This window comes from Schistocerca americana, chromosome 1 (assembly GCF_021461395.2).
Source record: "Schistocerca americana isolate TAMUIC-IGC-003095 chromosome 1, iqSchAmer2.1, whole genome shotgun sequence".
In the NCBI taxonomy this organism is placed as follows: Eukaryota; Metazoa; Arthropoda; class Insecta; order Orthoptera; family Acrididae; genus Schistocerca; species Schistocerca americana.
In genome coordinates this window covers 91,287,871-91,314,416 of record NC_060119.1, presented here as the reverse complement: position 1 = coordinate 91,314,416, position 26,546 = coordinate 91,287,871, and the positions used below count along the sequence as shown (strand labels likewise).

The 26,546-nt window shown below is 46.5% G+C and overlaps 1 protein-coding gene across 3 annotated transcripts in view; it reads right to left on the bottom strand.

The window, feature by feature from the left end:
• LOC124548747 (titin-like) overlaps positions 1–26,546 on the bottom strand; it is a 491,683-nt gene that overhangs the window by 270,337 nt on the left and 194,800 nt on the right. For all 3 annotated transcript variants that reach the window (XM_047125191.1, XM_047125192.1, XM_047125193.1), the window contains exons 4-5: positions 16,210–26,262; positions 10,382–12,485 (exon numbers count right to left, since the gene is read on the bottom strand). In XM_047125191.1, coding sequence (XP_046981147.1) covers positions 10,382–12,485; positions 16,210–26,262 — 12,157 coding nt within the window. The remainder of the gene's footprint in view (positions 1–10,381; positions 12,486–16,209; positions 26,263–26,546) is intronic.

Below are 26,546 nucleotides of genomic sequence, written 5' to 3'. Positions count from 1 at the left end.
TCTTTGAGTGTTTAGGATCCCCACCACGTCGGGTTAAAAGAAAACATGAAGCAAATCAGAGGCGGGCTGCTTGATTTGTTACCGGTAGATTCACACAACACGATTCTACTAACACCAACATATGTTTCATCTAAGGACCACGAACGAAAGATACTGGAAATTAGGACTCACACGGATGCATATGCAGGGTGGTCCATTGATAGTGACCGGGCCAAATATCTCACGAAATAAGCATCAAACGAAAAAACTACAAAGAACGAAACTCGTCTAGCTTGAAGGGGGAAACCAGATGGCGCTATGGTTGGCGCGCTAGATGGCACTGCCATACGTCAAACGGATATCAACTGCGTTTTTTTTTTAAAGTAGGAACCCCCATTTTTATTACATATTCGTGTAGTACGCAAAGAAATATGAATGTTTTAGTTGGACCACTTTTTCCGCTTTGTGATAGATGGTGCTGTAATAGCCACAAACGTATAAGTACGTGGTATCACGTAACATTCCGCCAGTGCGGACCGCATTTGCTTCGTGATACATTACCCGTGTTAAAATGGACCGTTTACCAATTGCGGAAAAGGTCGATATCGTGTTGATGTATGGCTATTGTGATCAAAATGCCCAACGGGCGCGTGCTATGTATGCTGCTCGGTATCCTGGACGACATCATCCAAGTGTCCGGACCGTTCGCCGGATAGTTACGTTATTTAAGGAAACAGGAAGTGTTCAGCCACATGTGAAACGTCAACCACAACCTGCAACAAATGATGACGTAGGTGCTTTAGCTGCTGTCGCGGCTAATCCGCACATCAGTAGCAGACAAACTGCGCGAGAATCGAGAATCTCAAAAACGTCGGTGTTGAGAATGCTACATCAACATCGATTGCACCCGTACCATATTTCTATGCACCAGGAATTGCATGGCGACGACTTTGAACGTCGTGTACAGTTCTGCCACTGGGCACAAGAGAAGTTACGGGACGATGAGAGATTTTTTGCACTCGTTCTATTTAACGACGAAGCGTCACTGACCTGCAGCAGTAACGTAAAGCGGCATAACATGCACTATTGTGCAACGGAAAATCCACGACAAGTGGAACATCAGCGACCTTGGAAGGTTAATGTATGGTGCGGCATTATGGGAGGAAGGATAATTGGGCCCCATTTTATCGATGGCAATCTAAATGGTGGGAATGTATGCTGATTTCCTACGTAATGCTCTACTGATGTTACTATAAGATGTTTCACTGCATGGCAGAATGGCAATGAACTTCCAACATGATGGATGTCCGGCACATAACTGGCGTGCGGTTGAAGAGGTATTGAATAGCAATTTCATGACCGGTGGATTGGTCGTCCAAGCATCATACAACGGCCCGCACGTTCACCGGATCTTACGTCCCCGGATTTCTTTCTGTGGGGAAAGTTGAAGGATATTTGCTATCGTGAGCCACCGACAACGGCTGACAACATGCGTAAGCGCATTGTCAATGCATGTGCGAACATTATAGAAGGCGAACTACTCACTGTTGAGAGGAATGCCGTTGCACGTATTGCCAAATGCATTGAGGTTGACGGACATCATTTATTGCATTAATGTGGTATTTACAGGTAATCACGCTCTAACAGCATGCGTTCTCAGAAATGATAAGTTCACAAAGGTACATGTATCACATTGGAACAACCGAAAAAAATGTTCAAACGCACCTACGTTCTGTATTTTAATTTAAAAAACCTACCTGTTACCAACTGTTCGCCTAAAATTGTGAGCCATATGTTTGTGACTATTACAGCGCCATCTATCACAAAGCGAAAAAAGTGGTCCAACTAAAACATTAATATTTCTTTACGTATTACACGAATATGTAATAAAAATGGGGGTTCCTATTTAAAAAAAACGCAGTTGATGTCCGTTTGACCTATGGTAGCGTCATCTAGTGGGCCAACCATAGCGCCATCTGGTTTCCCTCTTCAAGCTAGACAAGTTTCGTTGTTTGTAGTTTTTTCGTTTGACGCTTATGTTGTGAGATATTTGGCCCGGTCACGATCAATGGACCACCCTGTAGACAGACGTTTTTCGCTCGCTCTATTTGCGAGAGGAACGGGAGAGGAAATCACTAGTACTCGTAGAGGGTACCCTCCACCACGCACCGATCGGTAGCCTGCGGAATATGTATGTAGATGTAGGAAACAACCATCCCAGCATTCGTCTTAAGCTATTCAGGAAAATCACTGAAATGCACCTACATGTGGATGGCCGGACGGGGGTACGTACCGCCGTTCTCCCGAATACGCGTCCAGTGTTTAATCACTGCACCACCTCGTTCGGTTGCTGCGCAACGTCATTCGAAACTGCTGTGCCGTTCTAGCAAGCGCGTCGCGCTCCTCGTTTTACTGGCCAGGTGTTTGCTCGCCGACCAAGCAAAGGTAAAAGATCACGTGTTTTTTTCCAAACTGATACGGCTTTTTTTTTTCCTTCAAGAAATAAACCCGCTTGACCTTGGCTTGTAAGGAAATACAGTGAATGGTTTGACAGCTCAAAATAAGGATGCTGGTTTTATTTCCATATCGGTGCTTTATCAACGCAAGATTGAAGCTGCCGACAGAAACGGATGCTCGACGCAAGCAATGAATCACACTGATTTACAGATTAAATACGATTTGCAATTGCTATATATTGTTAGCGCTTTTTTTCTTGATTTGGGAAAACGACGACAAAATGGCTGGGTTTTACTTTATTTTTCAGTGGGTGAAGAATATTTTCAGGTAGTGAAATTCCAGCAAAACTACAATTTCTTGGGCTCCGCGAAGACAACGCCCAAAAAATGAGTTTCGGTTGAACTGGAAATAATTTTGCGAATAGTTGGTGGCGAGTACCCGTTAATACGGAGAAAAGCCATTCCCTACATGGTACGAGTGGGAAGACCGGTTGCCGGTTATGGAAACACAAGTGATGAACAGAATGAACGTGAAGCGTAACTTAATGAAACGTATTGGCTGAGACCAAACCGAATGTAGTCGGAAATAAGCAGTACCAGCCAGGGGTGGGATCAAGAATGGACTGTAGGAGGACAGGGGGCAATGACATATAGTTTCAGTGCACTGAAGCTGTTTTATACTATCATTTATTTAAATTGTTGATCGTGCTTCCTTCACCAATAACCAGACTGAGGACATTTAGGTTGAGGACCTGGGCTTTTTCAGCATTATGCTGCTGGGGGAGGGGGGGGGGGGGGTTGATTTCCTCCCCTGTCCTCTCCCTCCCTGGATCAACCTGTAGTAACAACAATCTAATTGACTTGTTATGTTTTTTGTGATAAAACTTGTCATTATTATTTGGACGTTAACCAATATTATTTGTCTTCCGCAATTTGTAAATACTTCTCATTATTATTGAACGTTAACCAAATGTTATTTGTCTTCCGTAATTTGTAAATCATTGCGTTCCACTTCTCCATCAGTTTAAAGTTTGATTAGTTATTACTGAATTTTGTTAGGGTGGTAGCTGACATCGGATCGCGTTCGAAGGTAGTTAGGAAATTTGAGAACCGCTATGCTGTCTGAACTTTCGGAAGTCCCAACTGACGTCACGGGAAACCCAGGCGGCGATGCGTACAGTGTCAGGAACAACCGAAAGCAGTTTTGGCAGTACCTCTCGAGGTGAATTAAAGCACCTTGTACTACAGACCTCCTTAATTATGTGGTCCCGTACGTGTTGTGCGTTTAAGGAATGTCTTCCGTTAGCTAGCGGGAAATCAGTCTCACACTATGGCATCACCTCCAACTGGAAACTCCGACTTTGGTAGCACTGTAGCCGATTGAAAGTTCACATCCGTTGGTCTCTACTGCGGAAAAGATGCTAGCGTGCTAGTAGAAACTTTAGTGCATCAAACCTCTATATGAAAAACAATAGCACAATCGTACATTTATTGCTGTCTCAATTTATTATTTCTTCGATCTGATTTAATTTGATGGTTGCCTTTTTCGCTACAGTTTTGCTGGAATTCGAAGATCATTTTGATCATCTGACATATTCTGCATCTACATACGCGCTATTTTTTCGGCAAGTCAACCTACGTATATTGCAGAGGGTGGGTACTTGCTACCAGCACAGTTACTACCTGCTCTATGAGGCGACACGTCTCCGTATGTGCCTCATTCTCTCTTATTCCTATTCTTGGCGAAATATGCCATTAAGTTACAGAATTTATTATATTTTTCTAATGTTTATAATGTGAAACGGCAATTACCAACAAGTATGGTTTAAAACTAACCACTAGTGGTTTCGGATTTATTGCGAATCCACGTTCAAGTGGCTCTTACAGATTCCCTTCCTTTCCTACAGGGACTTCGTTTTTTTAGTCATTATTGGTTTTGTGCACTAACATAAACAAAAAGTTTTTCGTTCAAAATTTGGTAAAGACATCATTAAAACAAAGGCGTTTTTCGTTGCGGAGCAACGCCGGCTTACATCGGGAGAAACGATCACAATGATAAAATAAGGGAAATCAGAGCTCGTATGGAAAGATATAGATGTTCATTCTTTCCGGGCGATATACGAGATTGGAATAATAAAGAACTGTGAAGGTGCTTCTAAAAAATGGCTCTGAGCACTATGGGACTTTACTTCTGAAGTCATCAGTCCCCTAGTACTTAGAACTACTTAAACCTAACTAACCTAAGGACATCACACACATCCATGCCCGAGGCAGGATTCGAACCTGCGACCGAAACGGTCGCGCGGTTCCAGACTGTAGCGCCTAGAACCGCTCGGCCACTCCGGCCGCTGAAGGTACTTCAATGAACCCTCAGCCAGACACTTAGATGTGATTTACAGAGTATCCATAGAGATGTAGATGTAGAACTTATGGTGTATGTTTCTTATTCGTCACCTTCGCAAAAACACTTATGCAGTGACTTCAAAGTTATCAAAGTATGAGATGTGACGAATTCATCGGTTATGCGTGTGATACATTTTAAAGTTTGAACACATTTTGGCATGTACACTATGTCAGCGCTGTTAAATTCTCTGGCATCTCTTTCAGCCCACACCATTCTACGTTTTGTGGCTGAGTACGTGTTCAACGGACCCAATTTCACATAAGTAACAAAAACAAGTACAAACATTTGCTGTGCGTAGGGGAATTGGTAGAGGAACCGTAGCATGAGTGAATGATGAATCGTCGCTGTTCCTGAGGCATGGGTGACCGGTCATTGTTTCTTGTCTCGTTTGCGCGAGAGTTTCAGAGCTGCATATCACTGTTCAGAATGATTAAATTAGTACCGTTGAATGGTGGCGGTCAAAAGACAATGAAAGCTGAGGAGAAACAGACGGTAGCACTTTTCCAGTAACATAAATAATGGGGAATCGGTAATATTATGTCTGGAGTACATATAATCGCTGTGAAGTTAGAGCTGAGTGTGCTTGTGAAAAAAAAAGAGAAAAAAGTGGTATAAGGGACCTGTGGTCTACCGCAGATTGTTACAGAATAATAAAATAATTATGATCTATTCAATTTAGCTACCTTTTGTTTCCGTGAAAATACAACTATGAAAAGAATCGGCACTATTACGTCAATGGACATTTAACGCGGCCGGATAAAACAACCCGAAATGGAGCCGAGCCGCATGGAACGCAAGTTAGAGGGCGAAGAGCGAATTGAGCATTATTGTTCGTCAACAGCACGTTCCGTGAGTGAATGGAACAAATCTGTTTTAGAAGAGACACTGTTCTGCAGATATTTTCAGTGCAATACTAATAGAAACGGGGATCAGAAATGAAAAATGAAGGGCAATTACTCTGGAACGTATCGCCTGAGACGACGAGTCCTTTATAACAACATCCTCAGAAAATGTTCCTCAGAAAAACCTCCGAAATTCTGACAATTCGGGTTCACCCTGTGCATGCGTTAGTACTTTTTTTTTGTCTTGTGACGCATACCCTTTAACAGGGACTTCCAACACGTGAGGGGAAATTTTCTGGCGTTCACAGGCGGAGCAAAAGCATCCGACAGCTTCGATTGTCGTTGTGCAGTGTGCAGTAATATGCAATTACAGGAGACGTATCTGCGGGCGATGCCTGCTACAACCTTTACCTTTGTGTGTCTCTGAGGTCTGAGGTAGCGCTGTGCCTTACCGTTGTATGGCTGCGATTGTACTGCAAGAGCACTCTGGCGGAGAGCAGTCAAACTAACACGTCTCTGCGGCAGAGGTGGAGCGATCTGGTAGATACGCTAGCCGGACCTGAAGCGAGCGAACCTGCGTCACCGATAGTTCAAGTGTAGCATTAATGCTAACATTAGTTTAAAAACTTCATTGATTTTCTCCACTATGAATTTACTCTGACTTTCGCGGCTGTAGGTAGTAAACAGATAAAATCGTCGTCAACTCAAAAACTGGTTTGAATTCAGAGATTTACTAGCACCGTTATAGACGGTATGGCCTTTCCTTGCTCCTAACTTCGAGCTGACTTACCAAACAAATTATAATGTTACGTAAAGTTTAAGGGGGAGTCGAAATCTCATTGCCGCTTAGCAACAGGTGGAACAAGCGATCGATCAAACCAATAACTGACTGATGACTGAATTCGGAGCTATTGAAATTGCAGTTATCGAATATCATCACGCTCTAAGTCAGCTGCTTAGTTCCTCTGTGACAATGGTTTTATGGGCAGTAGGTCCTGGTCAGAGGGATGTTTCTGTTCCTAATGTTTAGTCCCGTACTGCCGGAGACATCCTCAAAGGCAAAAAAGTGTAGTTTGTTAATATTCAAACGTAAACTAGTTCAGCTGCTCGAAATTTCCGAACTGTCTATTGGTAACCGAGCAGCGGTCAAGATACGAATTCAACTTTAGGCTACAAATTAGCTATACAGACTCTGAGAACATTCCTCACTGTAAGGAAGGGAACGTCAGGTACTTGCCACAGAGGACAGCGTATTATTCTTGAAACGAATGTCACCAAGGACGTAAAGATAAAAAACAGTGCACTCGAATATGCAAGGTCCATATCGGCCAACTCTACAGCAATAAACCTATCCATATTGCCACGTATCACTGGTAATGTACAAGTAACTCTGCCGGCACTATTACGTTAATGGACACTTAACTCTTCCAGATAAAACAACCCGAAATGGAACCGAGCCGCATGGAACGCAAGCTAGAGGGCGAAGAGCGAAGTGAGCATTATTGTTCGTCAACAGTTTCGATTGTTACCAATCATCAGTAGGAGGAAAAGGTATTTCATCTACGAACTGGACAACAGAACTCAATACATAACATTCGTTCATACGTAGTATTCCTAATTTTTTTTTCATTACGTAGAGTGGCTTTGGACGTCATGTATGTATCTACATACATATCATAACTGAAAAGCTTCTTCAGTATGATGATCATGCGTAACAATCGAAACTGGCAGCAATAAGAGTACGATAGTATGGGATGTGAAGCAAAAGTTGTGACTAGACTTTCTGTAGGGAAGACGCATAAAGTTATCTTGAATGCACAATCATCGATAGATGTAGAACTAACTTTGGGTGTGTGGCGCAGGGAAGTGCGTTGCGACCATTGCTTTCACCTTGTACAGTAAACACCTTGCATTTGTTTATAGCGATCGATGTCAGTAAATCATGCGTTTTCGCGATAAGCTTCAGTGCTCGAATTAATATTACAAGGACTTTCGTAGGCAATTAAGGACTCGGGAAACGTTTTTGCGTTTGTCGCCATCTCCAGAAAAAAAACTTATTTCAAATGCTGCAAACGTTTGCAGCCGCTGTGCCTTGCTGCAAGCTATCAAAATCCATTTTGGGATAAACGCAGTGTTAAGAACGAAAAGAAAAAAAATTCTGATATGTTTATTTTCGTTGCCAAGCGGTTTTCGGCCTACTAGGTAATCGACAGCATCAACTCACGTAGTTAAGGACACAGGTAAATAACTTCAGAAAGGTGACAATGTACACGAAAGATGTACCGGAAATTCATAGGCTAAAGATTTCCTTTGCAGAATAACCGCAACAATGAGAGGCAACCTGAAAAGTTGTTTGCAACAAATATCAAGACCGAATGTCTTACAGCTGTCGTGTGAATCTTTTCGTAGAAAACGGGAATTTAACGACTTCAGATAGAAGTTGTTTTAAAATTAGTGTCGAATACTGTTCTCGAAAATATTTTTTTGTACGAAAAGAGATATAACTCAGTGGTCAGATTTGTTAATATCAACAAAGCACTGTTAGTGATAGTGATGGACCGAACAGGAAAAAGAAAGAATCACAGCTTTTGCAGAACAATGGATATGCTTATACTCCTTCTTATTGGTGTAATAAGGAACGCATTTTGTATTGCATTTCCTATTATGAAGAAACACAATTTGTTTCGACTTTACCAGTAAAAATCTTGACCCTTTAAATGTTAAAAAATACGTATCTTTCGGAATTATTAAAATCGAGTATGTTTCTTGTTTTGGCTACAGTATCCCAATTGTTGGTCTCTTAGTGTCTAGACCTACTTGAAATTTAAAAAAATGGCAGCTGATAAGTTGGGAGAGGCTGATATAGTAGAATGGGACGCTTCAAAGACATTGTCTATCAAAGAGTAGCTGCTACAATGGTTGAGATGAAAGAACGAATCCGGTAAGCATTCTGGTCGCTGCCAGCAGGAAATATTTTTTGGGATATCCGAAGTGTATGCAGACAGGGTGTGAAAGTGCTTAAGCACAAAGTAAAAAACGAATGTGTTCTTTTGTAACACTTTCGTATAACCGTGTCATGTACAATTCAAAATTCGATTTACAAAAATAGTTTTTACAGTTTCAATACCACACACAAAAGTAACAAGTAAACACTGGTAATAAAATCCACGTGGCCTACGTTAGAGCTTGTATTTTGACTGCTACTGGTATTAATAAAAAACTTAATATTTACTGTACAGTCGACGACTCCCCATCGCCAACATGGGAACATCGTCATAAATTTTTAATGTTAAAATGGGGGAAACATGTTTTTTTGAAATACGAATTGACAGAAAAAGTTTCTCAAGTCTAAAACTTTAAAATTTTTTTTTAGCGTATCTCTTATTGTACAAGATTTACAGAGCTCTCCTTAACCGTTGCTCGAATTGTCAGTGCCAGAAAGACTGATTTGATGATTTCATAGGATCAGCGCAACATGACTGTTCCCTTTGACGGTGGTGATTTTTCACGCAAGTCCCCTTTGATATTCTTAAGCTGCCTTTCTTTCCGCCAGTCCTCAGCACATTCAAGGCAACAAGATGATCTTCATTGAGTTCGACATTATTGATCTGTCTAAAATGTAGTTTACTCAAAGAGAAAGGATCGGATGTATCTTTATCGAATAAAAGAACTGTTGTGACATGTCTGCAGCACACAGCACATGGTAAATCAAAGATATACTCAGAAGAAAATTTTTTGAAATCTAATATGCATCAAAATTAAACACAGACTAAGCTAATGAATAGGCGTGAATAAACAGTACGAAAATTAAGGTGTCAGTGGGTGAAGTGGCTGATTTGATTAAGTAACGATTCTTATCACTTTGGCCTTGCTTAGATTTATCCTTATTACAGCCTCTATCCTCAGTTTTATGATCCTCTCGATAATAAGTTGTAGTTCTTCCTGTAGTTCAACCGACTCTGTTTGATGTCTTTAACCTCTAATATGTCTCTTTCTTTTTCTGATGTTTGTCCATTTGTTTATTAGGATAAATACTGAAAAGCGTTGGTAACAACAACCTACTACTATACGATTAACTCCTGCAATCCGGTCTGAAACGATGGAGCCAACAAAACTAAACTGGTCCATCTAAGGAACGATACTTCCTTCATTATATCGACTGATACAGTGGTTGAAGTGTTAATTAAGTAAGAAAATTACATGATCATTTATGTACTGTCATATTCCAATAACCTTGTTTTGACATCTTGCACTAGTAAGGAAATAAAAGCGATGTTGTGTCTTACGCAACTCATCCTGTATTAAGAACAACTCTCGTCTGAACTTACCTGTCAACAATTTTACTCTGTAGACACACAAAACTGAGATTTCATATTTTTGTCTAGGACCTATTATCCTATAATTAAATTACAATACGCCGATTCTGGCCAAGGTATTCGAGAGGTTTCTTTAGATTGTAAGACAAATGATGGCGCTGGAAATCCCATTCCAAAATATTCCCAACTGCAATTCCCTCGGGCCCAGTACCAGCTCGCCCAGTTCTTAGCTGTAGAGGCCTTGACACAACAGTGGATCGAAACACAGTGCTGTCTTTTGCTGAAAACCTCGTTTCTATATTTTGCACCACTGAGCAAATAAAAGGTATGTTACGTCTTATGCGACTCGTTCCTTATTGAAGTTAGAGCTTCGCTTGGACTTACCAGGAGATGGCTTCAGCTCGACGGTAATTTCTGTCCTCGAAGGCTTCCTGTCGAACTCGGCTGGCCTCTGTCCGTCCCTGGACGGCCTGCAGACGTCGTCGACTGGTGAAGGGCCATCGTCGCGCCGTGGTGAATCTTGCACCTCCTTAGGTCGCAGCACGTCCTTGGAAGGTGCCCGCCCGTACGGCCTCGTCTCATCTTCACGAGGCACCTTTGCTCCAGTCCTATAGTCCGGAGTTTCTTTCGGGGAGAAGGGTTTGCCCTCTGGCGTCCGCTGCGACACTGGTTTCAAGATATCCTTCGATGGTATTCGACCGTAGGGCTTCTTGTCACTTTCGATTGGAGAATCTCTGGAAGGCTTGCGCTCTGGTTCTCTTGGTACTGTCTTCACATCCTGAGGTCTCTCTGGCGTAGGTTTTAGTATGTCCCTGGACGGAGTCCTTTCGTATGGTCTAGTACTGTCACTGTCCCGTGGAGAGTCTGTGTGAGATTCTGGCTCCTTTGGTCTCTGAGACACTGGTCGCAGTATCTCCTGGGATGGTCCTCTTCTGTATGGTTTAGTGTGTTCCTCCCCAGGTGTCCTGGAAGTTGGAGTGTCATCCTGCGGTCTCTGAGAAGTTGGTCTAAGAACGTCTTGAGATGGTACTCTGCCATAGGGCTTGGTTTCCTCATCATGTGGAACCCTTGCAGTCGATCTGTAAGGGCTCTCTTTCTCAGGTTCTCTGGGCGAGAACGGTTTTGCCTCTTGAGGTCTCTGCGAGACTGGGCGCAATATATCTTTGGATGGAATCCTACCATAAGGTTTGGATTCGTCTTCTCGAGGTGTCTTTGGCGTGCTCGTCCTTAAAGGTTGGTATGGGCGCTGTCCAGTGGGTTTGAGTATCTCCTGGGACGGTATTTTTCCGTACGGCCTCTTTTCTTTGTCAGTTGGCGAATCTTCCTGAGGTGTTCTCCCTACGGGCTGGAGTACATCTCGCGATGGTGTCCTACCGTAAGGTTTATCCCGATCGTCATGTGGGGCCTGCTGCCTCTCAGGTGACGGACGCCTGTACGTTGGACGGTCGTAGTCCTGCTGCGTGGACGGATAAGTGTCGTCCGGCTGTTCGTCCCGGGCAGGTGACTCTGGTCGCCTGTCTTCAGGTCGGTCGTAATCTCGCGAAGTTGGACGCTTCGGACTTTGTGAAGTGGGTCTCAGAATGTCCTGAGAGGGAATTTTGCCGTACGGCCTATCTATGTCACGTGGGCCCCTTCCTTTTTCAGTCGGTTCGTACTCCTGAGGAACCTTACCGACAGGTCGGAGTATATCTTTCGACGGAGTCCTCCCGTACGGCTTTTCTCGGTCACCGTGAGGAGCCTGCTGTCTCTCTGGTGAGGGGCGCCTGTGGTCTGGACTGTCGTAGTCTTTCTGCGTGGAAGGGCGTCTGCCTTCGGGTCGTTTGTGTCCAGTTGGCGATTCCGGCCGCACGTCATCTGGACGTTCGTAACCCTGAGACGACGGTCTTCGCCCCTCAGGACGCACGTGATCCTGTGTCGACGGTCGCCTTTCTTCTGGGTGGCTGTAGTCCTGTGACGAAGGACGTCGCCCTTCCGGACGGTCGAAATCCTGCGAGGATGGACGCCTTCCCTCGGGACGGCCAGTGTCCTGTGGTGCGGGGCGTCGTCCCTCTGGACGCTCGTAGTCCTGCCCTGATGGGCGCCTTCCTTCCGGACGCTTCGCCTCCGGGCGTTCCTGATCCTGTGACGACGGTCGCCTGGCCGTCGGCTTCTCGTCTGGCCTGGATGGCCTCCTGCCGACTGGCCGCTCCTCCTCCTGTGTGGAGGGCTGCCTGCCCGACGGCTTCTCCTCTACTCTGGAGGGTCTCCTGCGGTCCGGCTCGTAGGGTCGGCGCCGATCAGTCTCTGCGTCACTTTCGCTCGTGGGCTCCGGTTCTAAATCGTGTTCCGGCTCTGAATCCTGAGGGTGGAGCTTATCCTCTCGCCGCAGCGTGCGAGTCGTCTTGATCGTCGTGGTGGTGGTCGTGCTCGACTCGGACATCATGCGGCGCACGATTCGGATCTGAGCACGGAGGCGCCGTCGGATGTCGTAGGCCACGGCGACCTCCAGCTGCGAACGAGAACGCCCAAGTTAAATTAGAAAATCCAGTCAGTGAGCCAAGTTCACCTTACCAGGCTCTATGAAGTTGCAGGTTCCAGAATTGTGGACAAAGGCAGCATAAAATCTGAGAAATAAACAAATGGGACATGAACTTCATAACTTCCGTGTGTGGCCTCTTGCCACTATAACAAATGAAAGTGTCGTGAAGCTATTCTGAACAAGTGGAGACATAACAAACCATAGACTGCAGTCACGAGAGTCAGAGGACATAAGGGGGAAGCAGTAATTGTGAAGAGAGTGAAACAGAGTCGTAGCAAATTCCCTTATATAGTCTGTAAATTGAGCATGCCGTAAACAAAACCTAGAAGAAATTTTCAAAAGTGATTTAAATATCAGTGGAGAGAAATTAGAACTTTATTACAACTTTAAGAAATGGTCTCAGAATTGGCAAGAGAGTTGCAAGATTACTCAAATGGAATGGATAGTGTTTGAAAAAAATTATAAGATGAACACAATAAAAAGTAAGACAACGGTAACTGAGTGCAGCTGAATTAAATCGGATGATATGGAATTAGGTTAGGAAATGAGGCACTAAAAGCGGTAAACGAGTTTTAATATTTGGAGAGCGAAGTATGTGGCGATGGCCAAAACGGATACAAAATGCAGACCTGCAAAAGCAAGGAAAGCTTTTCTGAAAAAGCGAAACGTATTTACATGTAACATAAATTCAGTCTCCTCCGTGGCAGAGGTCGCTAACGCGAGGACTCTGAGATAAGTCGATTCGAATCGTGGCGGGACTGAACATTTGAGGTCATCAGTCCCCTAGAACTTAGAACTACTTAAACCTAACTAACCTAAGGACATGACACGCATCCATGCCCGAGGCAGGATTCGAACCTGCGACCGTAGCAGCAGCGCGGCTCCGGACTGAAGCGCCTAGAACCGCTCGGCCACATTGGCCGGACGTGATGGGGACAATGCGGAAAAATTGTATGCATAAAAGAAATGTTGACTGATATTGTGACCAAATTGTTACTCTTAAGAATGAATACGTTCTCGGAAAAAAAATGTGGGTCACTATTTATTGAACTAACCTCATAATTTCATCTCGACAGATTTATGATGAAGTGGACTGTGGAACATTTATTTTACAGAATTTATCAGAGCTGCCACTTTTTCGTAAATATAAATATGTTAGTTATACATATTTTTATTTAATAAATTGCTATGCATTGAGAACATGTTTCGATTATCAAAAGGTGTATTTTATTGCATGAGTTTGAAAATAAAAGTTGTTGAAATAATCTAAAATTACCTATTTTGTAATTTTCAAATTATTTGTAATATAATCTTGAGGCAGACACTACCTGTGAGACTGTCATTGTGTGTGTGTGTGTGTGTGTGTGTGTGTGTGTGTGTGTATGTTGCACGTATGAGGAGGGGGACTGGGAAGTGCACTTGTGCACTTTCTTCAATTTTAGGTTATTGCAGTGACTTCTGTTTTCATGCGAAAGCATTAAAAAACAATTAATGATGAGCAAAACGTTCTAGAAGCATAACAACGTATGAAAGAAAAGGTGACTGATGGCAGAACGAGATAGGTAATTTAGAAGCAATGTAGGCAGAGAAGAGATAAAAAATTTTAGTATTAATGTTAAAATAAAATATGGATGAAACAAGTGGCAGGATCATTTAAATAGAACGGGAAGCAACAGAATAACAATAATAGGTTGAAACTATAAGCCACTTGATCGAAGGAGTATTGGAAGAACTTGAAAGAAATAGGAATCGTTTGAGCCATAGTGGGCGAGTCGGGCTAAAATTCGATGAAAGGGAAGAAGAAGATGAAGGAAAAGAAGAAGAACAATGATTATGGAGGATGTTTTCGTGAAATGATGACATGGATATGAAAAAAATAGTACGGAATAGTAAGGCATGGGCAGCTTCAAACCAGTCATAAGATAGGTGACTGAACGAGTGGGGGGGAACAAGCATCTGAGTACTGCTTTTAAGTATATGAAGATAGTAACTGTTCTACGGGAATCGACACCTTAGTGTGAGCGAGTAATGAGTGGATGGACAAATATCTATTAGGTACATTACGTATGTAGATTGTGGACAGTTGGAAATGTGAGTCTCGCGGGAAGCGTGCAAGGGATAAGTGCCTGCAGTCGCGCTATTCATCTGTGTCCTCGGTGGCTCAGATGCATACAGCGTCTGCCATGTAAGCATGAGATCCCGGGTTCGAGTCCCGATGGGGCACACGTTTTCAGCTGTCCCCATCGAGGTATATCAACACCACCTGTCGGCAGCTGACGGTTTTAATAATTATCATTTATTCTAGAGAAGCTGTTCTTTTGAGAACAGTTACTATCTTCATATATACATACAGGGTGTTTCAAAAATGACCGGTATATTTGAAACGGCAATAAAAACTAAACGAGCAGCGATAGAAATACACCGTTTGTTGCAATATGCTTGGGACAACAGTACATTTTCAGGCAGACAAACTTTCGAAATTACAGTAGTTACAATTTTCAACAACAGATGGCGCTGCGGTCTGGGAAACTCTATAGTACGATATTTTCCACATATCCACCATGCGTAGCAATAATATGGCGTAGTCTCTGAATAAAATTACCCGAAACCTTTGACAACGTGTCTGGCGGAATGGCTTCACATGCAGATGAGATGTACTGCTTCAGCTGTTCAATTGTTTCTGGATTCTGGCGGTACACCTGGTCTTTCAGCACGTTCATCCGTCACGTTCCCAGTCCGTTCAAATTTTTCAAACAGATCCTTTATTGTATCGCTTTTCGGTCCTTTGGTTACATTAAACCTCCGTTGAAAACTTCGTCTTGTTGCAACAACACTGTGTTCTAGGCGTTGGAATTCCAACACCAGAAAAATCCTCTGTTCTAAGGAATAAACCATGTTGTCTACAGCACACTTGCACGTTGTGAACAGCACACGCTTACAGCAGAAAGACGACGTACAGAATGGCGCACCCACAGACTGCGTTGTCTTCTATATCTTTCACATTACTTGCAGCGCCATCTGTTGTTGAAAATTGTAACTACTGTAATTTCGAAAGTTTGTCCGCCTGAAAATGTACTGTTGTCCCAAGCATATTGCAACAAACGGCGTATTTCTATCGCTGCTCGTTTAGTTTTTATTGCCGTTTCAAATATACCGGTCATTTTTGAAACACCCTGTATATAGTTAAAGGCTACCCAGCCATTGACCTTCGTCTGTGCGAATGTACACAGGGTGCCCGAACTCTTACGGGAATTGAAACCTTAGTGTGCGCGAGTAATGAATGTATGGGCAAATATCTATTAGGAACATTACGTATGTAGGTTGTGAACAGTTGGGAATGTGGATATCACGGGAAGCGTGCAAGGGATAAGTCCCTGCAGTCACGGTATTCATCTGTGTATTCGGTGGCTCAGGTGGATAGTGCGTCTGCCATATGAACACGAGGCCCCGCGTTCGAGTCCCGGTCGGGACACACATATTCAGCTGTCCCCATCGAGGTTTATCAACAACACCTGTCGCAGCTGAGGGTTTCAATTAATTATCATTTACTGCTTTTAAGTGCTGCGTGTGCAACTCTTGTCCACAGGCCTGTGTTCCTTCTCTTTCTAGCTAGCGGCTATTTTCATACAGTGTGGAAATAGGATGAAATTAAATCTAAATGCAACATGGTGTGCAAATTCTCCGCCACACTCACCATTCTCTCGAGAACTACGATGTCGAAGATCTGCTCAATGTCCTCTTCATCCTCCGGAGCCTTAGGCCTAGGGACCTCCCCGCTGCGACGTCGCGTCTGCGCTGTTGTGGTGGTGGTGGCGACGCTGGTGGTAGTGGTGCCGGTGGCCGTCTTGGCCTTGACTTGTCGCAGTGCGACGCCGAACTTGCCACCCGGCTGCTGAGGCGTCGGCTCCTTCCGGTCCTTGGGCGTCGACGTCTTCCTGACCGGCTCAGCAGGTTCCCGTGGAGCGGAGGTCCTGCGAGTTGGCGAGGACTTGGTGGCTGGAGTCTGTTCCTTCCGTTCGGGCGAGCGTTCTGCCCTGTCCGGCGAGTAACGGTTCCTGTCTGGGGACTCCCTGCTCCTCGGGTAGTCCTCTCCCCGTCTGGTTGGGGAAGTCCTGGGGCCTCTTTCGGGCGACGCTCTGAAGTCTGTCGGCGAAGAGCGTGGTGCCGAGGGCGACGATCGCGCCCTGTCGGGCGAGCGCCGTTTCGGGTGGTCTCTGTCGTCAGGAGCTGTTCTCCTCGTAGGCGACGCCCTCGTCGGGCTGACCTCGCCTGGAGACTCGCGGCGCGGTACTGATTCCTTCCTAGTGGGCGACACCCTCTCCTCAGTGTAGACGTCGCGCGATGTCTTCTTTGTGTATGTAGCGCTTGAGAAATCGTCGTGCCTTTCTCTCACGATCGTCGTATCCCTTCTCGTCGGTGATGTGTCCTTTGGAGAGTCTTCTGGACGTTTTGGTCTGGTAAAATCTCTCTTCGCCGTCGGTGACGTTCCGTCACTTTCTGGGTAAGCCCCACTCGACGGCTTTCTTCCAGGTGTTTGCTCGTGTGGACGATCTCTAGTAGGAGAAGAATACTTTCTCGTCGGAGACTTATCGCGCTCGTCTGGCCTCCGGTCCCTGGGCGACTTATCTTTCGTGTAGGTGTCTGTCGAAAATTTCCTCTGTGGTGACGTCTCGCGGTCGGGTGATTCTCCCCGAGGTGATTTCTTCTTGGTGAACGTATCGGTTGAAATTCCGCGAGGCTGTTCCCTCTGTGGGCTTCTTCTCGACGGCTCCTCGTCTTTCGGTGCTGTTTTCTTTGGGAAAGTAGCGGTGGAAAAGCGCTCCGGCTCATCCTTACCGGAAGGACGCCTGCCGCGCGTGGGCGACGGTACTCGATCCTCTGGGGAGCTTTCACGTGGTGTCTTCTTCCTCGGATACGTTCCTGTACTGAATGTCTCTGGCTGTGGTCTTCTTGGGGAACTATCTTTTCTAGATGGAGCAACGTGTCTTTCGTCTGGCGACGAGGTCCGCTGTGGTGTTTTGCTTTTTGTGTAAGTATCTGTCGAGAATTTTCGAGGCTTTTCGTCAGTAGGTACAGGCTGTTTCCTTTCTGGCGATGTCTCTTTGTCAGATGGATGTAATGGTTGTTTCTGTTTTGGTGTTAAGTCTACTTTTGTGGTGGTGACATACGAATCGGTAGGCCGTTTAACTGTTGGTTCATCTCTAGGTTGCTCTTCCATTGGCCTCGAAATTTTTCGTGCTGGTGGTGTATCATATGGAGTCTCTGAAATGTATGTTGGAGTATCTTTAGATGGTCTTCTGTAACCAACTGGGTATTCAGAATCCTCATCACTAGGGTACTCATCTTGTGGCACTTCTGGTCTTTTTCCGTCGAATCTCTTCGGTTGTTCCTTGTCAGGCGAGGTTCTAGAAGGCTTACGTGAAGGCGTATAGTCGTCCTCAACGTCGGAAGGCTGTTTTTGTGGAGGCCATGTGGTCTTCTTGGATTCTTTTGGTTGTTCCCTCCTATAGTCGTCATCTGGACGCTTGGTTTGAGGACCATCGCCTTTTGGTCTGTGTGGAGATGGTTGATAGCTATCATCTACATCAGATGGTTGTCTCTGTGGAGGCCACGTAGCTCTCTTTGGCTCTTTTGGTTGCACTGGTTGAGGTTTATCGTTTGGTCGGTCCATGTCAGATGGCTCTTTTTGAGGAGGCCAGGTACTTCTTTTCGGCTCCTTGGGCTGCACCAAACGACTGTCATCTGTTGGTCGCTTGCTGTCAGGCGATCTCTTGTCAGGCAGATGTGCTGAAGGATGATCGTCATCTATTACGTCTGGTTCCTTCTGAGAGGGCCAGGTACCACTTTTACGGTCATTTGGACGTGTCTGGGTAACAGGAGAAGAGGGCCTGTCTGGTTTTTGTGAAGGACGAATGTCATCGTCATCATTATCACTTTCTACTCTTTGAGGAGGCCAGGTAGCTCTTTTGGGTTCCTTAGGACGATGGAGATGGCTCTCTGGCTCATCTGGCTTTTCAGCATCTGGTCGTGACTTGTCTGGTTGTTGTGATGGTGGATAACCATCTAAATCAGAGGGCTCCTTCCTGCTAGGCCATGTTCCTTTCTTGGGTTCTTTGTCTTGTACTGGATGGTCAAGATCTTTGGGTTGGCCACCTGTTGGCAAAGTTCTTCCAGGCTTTTGCGATTCAGGATAATCTTCTTCATTATCAGAAGGAGGCCTCTGAGGGGGCCATGTTGCCCGCTTTGGTTCTGCTGGACGGCCAGGCAATTTTGGTGTTCCACTTTGGTCTGTTGTCGGAGTCACTCGTGGACTACCTCGTCTAGCTTCAAAGACTGATGGCCTGCTTAGAATATCGATCTGCCTTGGAGAAGTAGGCGATTTCTGTGTACTTGCTATAGTTTCAAATAAAGCTTTTGCTTTACTCACTGAACTTGGACTGTCATCAATTTTTGGTTCATCGTCTGTTGGTTCTTGAGGCTTGGGCTGGTAAGGTGAAGTGGCTGTTTTCTGGCTTTCTATGAACTGAGTCACTCTGTCAGCGACACTGACGTTTGTGGTTTCATCTGTTTCCACTTCCCTCACATCAGTCACCTTTTCAGGGCGATAAGGTGTCTTTGCTGGTTGTCTAGGCTGTCCTGGAACCTCTGGGGCACGTTTATCTTCATCATCGGTAATTTCTTCATCCAAAGGCTCAGGCTGCAAAATGGGTTTCTGAAATACTGTCTTTGATGGTCTCCTTGCAGTTTCATCATCATCTTCTGGCTCGCTGATTTTGTCAGCAAAACGAGGCCTGCCCCCATCTTCATCATCAGTGACGGGCAAAGGTCGTTTTATATACTCTGGAGAAGATTCACGGGAAGATTTGGGGTGGTGAACCTCCAGAGTGGTAAGTGTGTCACCTCTGAATTTGTCTTGTGTGGATGATATAAGACGATCTTCTCGAGTTGTTGTCTCGTCTATTTTCGATATGTAATGCAGTTCGTTGTGCCTCACGTCATCGAGTTCATTTATATCGCTTTCATCCTCTGTGTACATGAGAATACTGTGTTTCTCGTCATCTGTGATGAATTCAGGGGCTTCAGGTTCTTCATCTGTAGTCGTTTCATCTGTAGGTTTGACACCATTCATCATTTTCTTTGGTTTTGTCGCGCCTTTCTTGGCAGGTGCCGTCTTTTTAGGCACAGTTGCATTTCTGAGATTCATGACCGTAGTCATAGATGGACGATCCGTTTTAGGCTTCCGCCTGTTATTCTCATCCTGAGGAACAGGTCTTTTGCCAATCTGTTTGACCATGGTCGTAGTCACCTTTGCTGTCTTCGAGCCAGTCACTCTGGTGGTAGCAGAGGCCACCGTTACTCGCTGCTTGACAGAAGTCAATCGGGTTGAATGGCTGTTATCTGTAACACGGGAAACAGTGATTTCCTTTTTGGTAGTTGGTCTGTGTGGTTTGATATCACCGGGAGAACTGGATCTGACAATAATATTTTTCTCGTAATTTGTTCGTGTAGGCCGCGTGTCGTCACCATCTCTGGGCATACGCTTTGCTGGTCTTTCAGGCCTAGTAGATGATTGGATTGTTGGTTTGTGAGCATCTGGTCGCCTCTGGGCGCTACTAGGCGACATCCCGTCTGGTCTTCCAGTTGGCCTTCGCGAGTCCGCTGGCTTCACAGCAGATGGTTTTGTTCGTTTAGGTGCCGGATGTGTATCTGCGGGTTTCTTTGTTGTCGGCTGCTTCTCAGCAGGGCGGCCTTGTTTAGGTTTCTTCAAACCTGGCTCCTCTTCTTGGATTTTGCTTATGTCGTTAGGTTTACGTCCTTTAGGTCTCCTTGTAGGTTCAGAGAAGTCAGTGTCAGAGTCATCAACAAGGAATTCATCAGGTGGATTTTCTTCCGGAAAATCATCGGGAAATTCGTCGCTGTAGTAATCTCCGTGCCGATCTGTCTTATCGTACGTTCTCTGTCTATCGAAAGACTTATTTGAAGAGATAGTAATAGATACTGAAGCAGTTTTCGGCGCTGTTTTGTCTTGGTCGCGAGGTCTTCTCGGAGCATCTTCATTAAGGTCGTAATCATTGTCAGAATATGGTTCGTCTGTAACGTGAGGAACATGTATCTCGGTCCTTTTCCTCGTTGTGGTTGTGTGAGTAGCTTCACGATCGATGAAGTCAGATGAAGTCACATGCAAATCACCAGTATCATTTGGTGTATCTGTTGCTGTTTTCACTGTCTCAGGACTCGAAACAGTCGACGACCTGTCGGTTGATTTATCGTCTTCGTCATCCGGTTTTCTCTGCTTTGGCCTCTTAACATCCTTATCATTTTCATATTCCCTAAGGTGTGTAATGAAATTAGCTGTTGCTGCGTATCTCGTCTGTTCTGGTTTTTCTGTCTTCCTGGGTTGGTCTTTATCATGACGCGGTTGTGGCTTCTTGCCTGGTTTTGTAGACATTGGCTCTTTTGTTGGAATTTCGTTAGGCTTCAGTGGCTTCTTGTCGTCTGGGTACTTTGGTCCAGATGGAGACTTCGCTATTCTGTCATATCCATTGACGATTGGTTTTTTTGGTTGTCGCTCAGGACTAGTTTGAGGACCGAACTTGGGTGATGGTTTTGGAGCAACTCTTTCTGTTGGTTTTTCTGTTGGTCTGACTTTAGTGGCTGGTCGCCTGGTGGCAGGCGAGCTGTCTTTTGGCGTCTTCCTTTCTGGACTGTATTGTGACGACCTGTCGTCCCGAGGATGTACAGGCGCCATTTTCGGCTGGTGTCTCTCAGGACTGGATGAGGGGGAGTACGTGGTAGGCGACGTCTTCGGACGCCTCTTTGTGGCAGTGGGAGACTCGGGTCTTTCGGGTCGTCTACGTGCAGGACTCGTTGCTGGTGAAGTTCCACTTTGAGTTTCCGGTCTCCTGGAAGATGGTAGAGATGCCTTTGGCTGCCTGACAGTTGTAGCTGGCCTGTGGCTGATGTCTGGAGCCTGTGGGAATCGGCTTCCCGGTTTCTCCGGTTTTCTCGCTGGCTCAGACGTAGGTCTCACGGTAGAAGGAACCTGTTTGTCCTGCGGTCTACGAGGAACTCTCCTGTCAGTAGAAGGCGAATCACTGCGTGGTGCAGAGCTCGTCCTCGGTATTGAAGAGGGCCTGCCAGCTCCTGGTGTTGGCCTCTTTATCTGTGAACCCCTAGTTACATCATCTGAGGGTTTCTTTTGCAGAGGTGTTTCAGGTGCTTTTCTGGGTTTTGTCTGTCGTTCAGGACTGCTTCCAGGCGAACGATCTGAACCTGACTTTGTCTGCTGCCTCTGAGGGCTTCTGCGTTCTGGGCTGCTCTCTGAACTTGGACTTCTATCTGGTGACTCTCCTCCTTGTGTTCTTCTTCCAGGTTTTTTGGTTGGTGAGGTGGGGCGTCCTTTTATATACGAGTCACGTTCTGGACTGCTTCGTTCTGGACTGCTTCGGGGGCTTCGGCCATCACTAGGCGACTGTTCCCTGTCTGTAGGTTTCAGTTTTTCCCTCGTGTCATCAGTGGTAAGCGCCGAAGGGCTGTCTTTAACAGGGCTCAGTGACCTCGGCGAGTCACTCGGATGTAATTGTCGAGGTCGTTCTGTTTCCTTTTTCTGTGCATCAGGTGATCTGTCCTTAGGTTTCTGACCATCAGGCCACCTGGTAATTTCATCCTTCGGGAACTTCTCTTCCAAGGGAGTTGTGACTGGCGACTTTCCTGTTTTAGGCTGTCCATGTACTGGTTTACTGACTGGCAGCATAGATGGTCGCTCTTCAGATGGTCTTCCCTTCGAAGGCGACACAGATCGGTCATTTACATCAGTGCTGTCAATGGGAGATGGGGTAGGTTTTGGTATGCCAGATTTTCGCTCATCAGTTGGTCTTGATGATATAGGCTTACTAGGTTTGATAGGTTCTCTCCTGGAACTCGGCGTCTCTTTCGGTTCATTTTCTGGAGCCTCATTATATGGTACTGGTTCATGGTCGTCTGTACCAGGAATAGTGCCAGGTTTTGTCAGTTTGCCGTCAGGTGTTGTCCTGAAGCGTTTTATTGGTGAAAACCCACGTCTCTCAGGACTCGAATCTGGCGATTCAGATTTGTCTCCAGGCCTTGTTGGAGACCTTCGACCAGTATCCTTCTTCGGTCGTAGCTCCTTAGACACAGAGCCTTCTGAGCTGTACTCTGGTGATTTTTCTCTAGGTGTTCCTTTATCACGTGAAGGTGATTCCTTGTCAGGAGATCCTCTCACTGGAATTTTCGTTCCTTTTGTGTCATCAGGTTTCACTTTCTCATCGTCAGGCTTTCGTTTTGTAGGCGATACTACTTCTCCAGAGGGGGCATCAGGCCTCTTTCCCGGTGATATTTCATCAGCTGTTGGTTTCTTACGGTCTGGTGATGTCCTGCTAGACGGACTAACATCTGTTGACAGTGGAGATTTTGTTTCCCCTGGAGCTCTTCTCATGGGCTCCTTCCTTTCAGGAGAAGAATCTTCATTTGTAGGTCTCTTTTTTAGTGATGGTGACAGTTGGCGCCCTGCTTCAGCTTCAATTAAGTTTACTGTGTCACCATATTTCTTTTTATCGTCTGGAATGTCTCGAGTTGTCTGGTCTCTCGTAGGATGTTTGTCATCTGGTTTTGATAACTGAAGACGCTCCTGATCGAGGAAATCGGTAATTACATTAATGTCACCACGCCTTGTTTTTGTAGTGCGTTCTGGAGAAGGTTCCTCGCGTGGACGAGTTCCAGGACGATCGTCGCCTGCATCTGGAACTGCTTTCTTGCCAGACTGTGGTCTTCGACGGTCATCAGGACTCTCTTCATCGTCTTTAGGTTTTGTAACACTTGGCTTTCTCGCCTCAGGCTTTCGCTTATCATCTTTTTGTGGTTCACCTTTTGTAGACCCCGGAATCGACTTTCTTCTACTTTCAGGTTTTTCATCGTCGTCAAGTGGAGCTTTGCGATCTGAGATCTTCTGTGTGTCGTCGTCAGTTTGCGGCTCATCATCTGTTGATGTTGGGAGGGGTTTTCTCTTGGATCCTGGTCTGTCGTCAATGCGCGGTTCACTGTCACTGGCATCTGGAACTTCAGTGGTCTTTGTTTCATCGTCTGTAACCTCTGAATCGGTCCCTGAGCGTGAGCTGCCTCGAGAACGCGGCCTGCTCTGCCGTTCCTTGTGGGGAACCTCACCATCTCTGGTTGGACTGGTGTGTGGCGATGCGCCAGGAGTTGACGAACGTTTCTTGGTAACTGCACGCGACAGTCCGGACGAGAGCCTGCGTTTATCCTTGGTTACTGCATTCTTCACAGTAGTATCCCTTGTGATCGTTGTGGTAGTGGTAGTATCAGACGTTTTCCTCGATGGAGAATATGTTACATCACGCGGTCGGTCTCCAGAACTGACCCTTCTGTCCGGCTTCTGTGTAGGCTTTTCAGGTGAGGTCGTTGAGGTCTTTCTCTTTTCTGGGCTGTCTCTGGTGGGTGAAGTAAATGATCGTCTGCGTGTAGTTTTCTCTGTGGTTGTCCTGTTCAGTGGTGCCATGTAACTTGGTGTCTTGTCTGGAGATGTTCTCGATGGAGTAGACTTTTCGGGACTCGTTCTGTCTGATGGAACCTTCGCATCAGGAGTCATGTGTCCTGGTGTTCTGTCTGGTATAGTTCTGGCGGGAGAATGTTTCTCTGGACCGGTTCTGTCGGAAATTTTCCTGCCGATAGGGGCCATGTAACCTGGCGTCTTGTCCGACGGCCGTCTGGTTGGTGCAGTCCTATCTGGACTCGTCCTGGGTGCTGAGCCATTCAGTAACCTCTCTGGGCTCTGGCGGGGTGCTGACGGTCTCGCTCCCGTCTTGTCGGGGCTGGTTCGCGAAGGTGAGAACCTGTCTGTAAGCCTGTCAGTGCTAGTTCTCGTGGGAGAACGTCTACCGGTCATCTTCTCAGGGCTCGTCCTTGTCGGTGTCGTCCTTCTTGTAGTCTTCTCTGGGCTTTCCCGTGTGGGAGACGGGCGTCTGATGGTCTTATCCGCACTGGTTTTAACGTGGTGCGCTAAGCTGTGGTCGAGACTCGTTCTGTTGCGGTACGTCGTGTGCTTCGTGAAGCGCGCAGGGCTGGATCTGTCGAGCGAAGTCTTGGACGACCTTGTAGAAGACGCCGGAGTCGCACGTTCTGGTGAGGCCCTGAGAGACCTCGCAAAGGCATCGTGTGTGGGGCTCACATCGACGCTGATTCTCTTGTTGGTGTACGACTGTTGATATGTGGTCGTGTAGTCTGTGGGCTCTTTCGTCGTGGGTGTGTCCTGCGACGATGGTTTCCTCTGTTCCGGTCTCGTCGTTTCTGGCGACGGAGCCGGACGGTCCACGCTAGGCGTCCCTTTCGTTGCTGACGGTCTGTCGGTAATGACATCGCTCGGCTTGCGCGGTTTATCTCCACGTGCAGACGGCTTCTCTGGAGCTGGTTTCATCTCTTCGGTGTCCTCGACGATTATGGATGTTATTTCCTTCACAATATGTTTGTTACCTGTATCTTCCACTACTGTAGTTGAAATGAGTTTCTCTGAAACAGTAGACATACGGTCAGTTTCATCCACAACATCAGTTCTGGACCTGACTGACGAAACTCGTTCCTGGTCTATGAAAGAATCACTGCGCACGTCGTCGACATTGTCTCGCCTGGAGGTCACTGTCGTCAGTTTCCCTTTGTTGATGAAAGATTCGTTTCGATTGTCGTCTGCAGTGCGCGATTTCGTAACTGTCGTGGAGATTTGGTCTCTGTTCACCGCAGTGTCCGTCTGCTGCGTACTGGTCGTGTCAATCTCGTTCACGTTCCGTCCCGAACGGAAGACGAACTCGCTGGAGTTGGTGTCGTCCCTGCTGGTGGCGATCCTCCTGTTATCTTGCTGCGTGCCAGAAGTCGAAGAGACGACGGTCCAGCTGCCGCCGTCGCGCATTTCGGTTACGCTGTAGGGACTCGCAGGGGTCGATTCGCCAGTGTGCTGCGTCGACAGGAAGGAGTCGAGATCGTGCAGCTCGCTCATGATTCGTTGTTCGACCACTTTGCTCGTGGAAGTCGTAGACGAGGCCACCCTTTCTTCAGCCGTAGTGGAGCGCGAACTCGAGACAGTGGTGCCACCCGTGAGGCTCACATCGACCGCGGAAGACCCTGCCGGAATGCGCTGGATGACGTCGCGGCCCGCGGCCACAGTGATCAGGGCGGCGTTGTCCGCCGGGAGAGTGATGCTGACGTCTCCCCCGGCAAGGTCGTCGCTGTGGAAGCGCTGACTGAACTTCTTGCTGCTGGTGCTGGAGCTGCTGCCCTGCTGGACCACCGTCGACGAGGAGGACGTGGAGCTCTCCAGGACGTCGCCAGAGGTCGAGAAGCTGGAGTCGCCGACAGAGACCACCTCGCCGCCGGACACGAACTCCGTGGTGGAGGAGGAGCGCATATCCTGCTGCTTGGAGCTCGAGCTGGAGGACTGGAAGCTCTGCTGGTACTGCTCCTGCTGGCGGTGGCTGCTGCTCATCTGGGAGGAGCTGGACACGGACGAGGAGGAGGTGGCGAACTTGCTGCTGGAGCGAGCGCCGCCCGCGGTGCTGGAGGAGGAGACCAGCACGGTGCCTCCGGGCAGCGCGCCGAGGTCGCCGTCCAAGCTGACTGAGTCGAAAGCGCCGGTGGTGCCATCGCGCAGGATCAGCCGGGAGCCGGACTCGATGGCGCCTCCTTCACCCCGAGGGATGTGCGTCGTGTTGTCGGAGGCGCTCACCTGTGGCACAATCAATGATTCCTTTAAAGGATGCTATTCTTTGTTTAACGTGACGTACCAGAGACCCAAACATCTAATTTAGGGCTCTATGACTTTTGAAAAGAATTGTTAAATAAATCTGATCACATACTCCACACCAGTAATAGCAATATTAACGGAACTATTGTTCCTAGGGTAACTGACGTCAAGACACTTCCTTGAGCTGCTACCAGCGTTGTGCCATTAAACTTTCGCACGTAAGCAAGGCCCCTATGCAGTTTTTATGGTTTCTCCTGCAGGTGTGT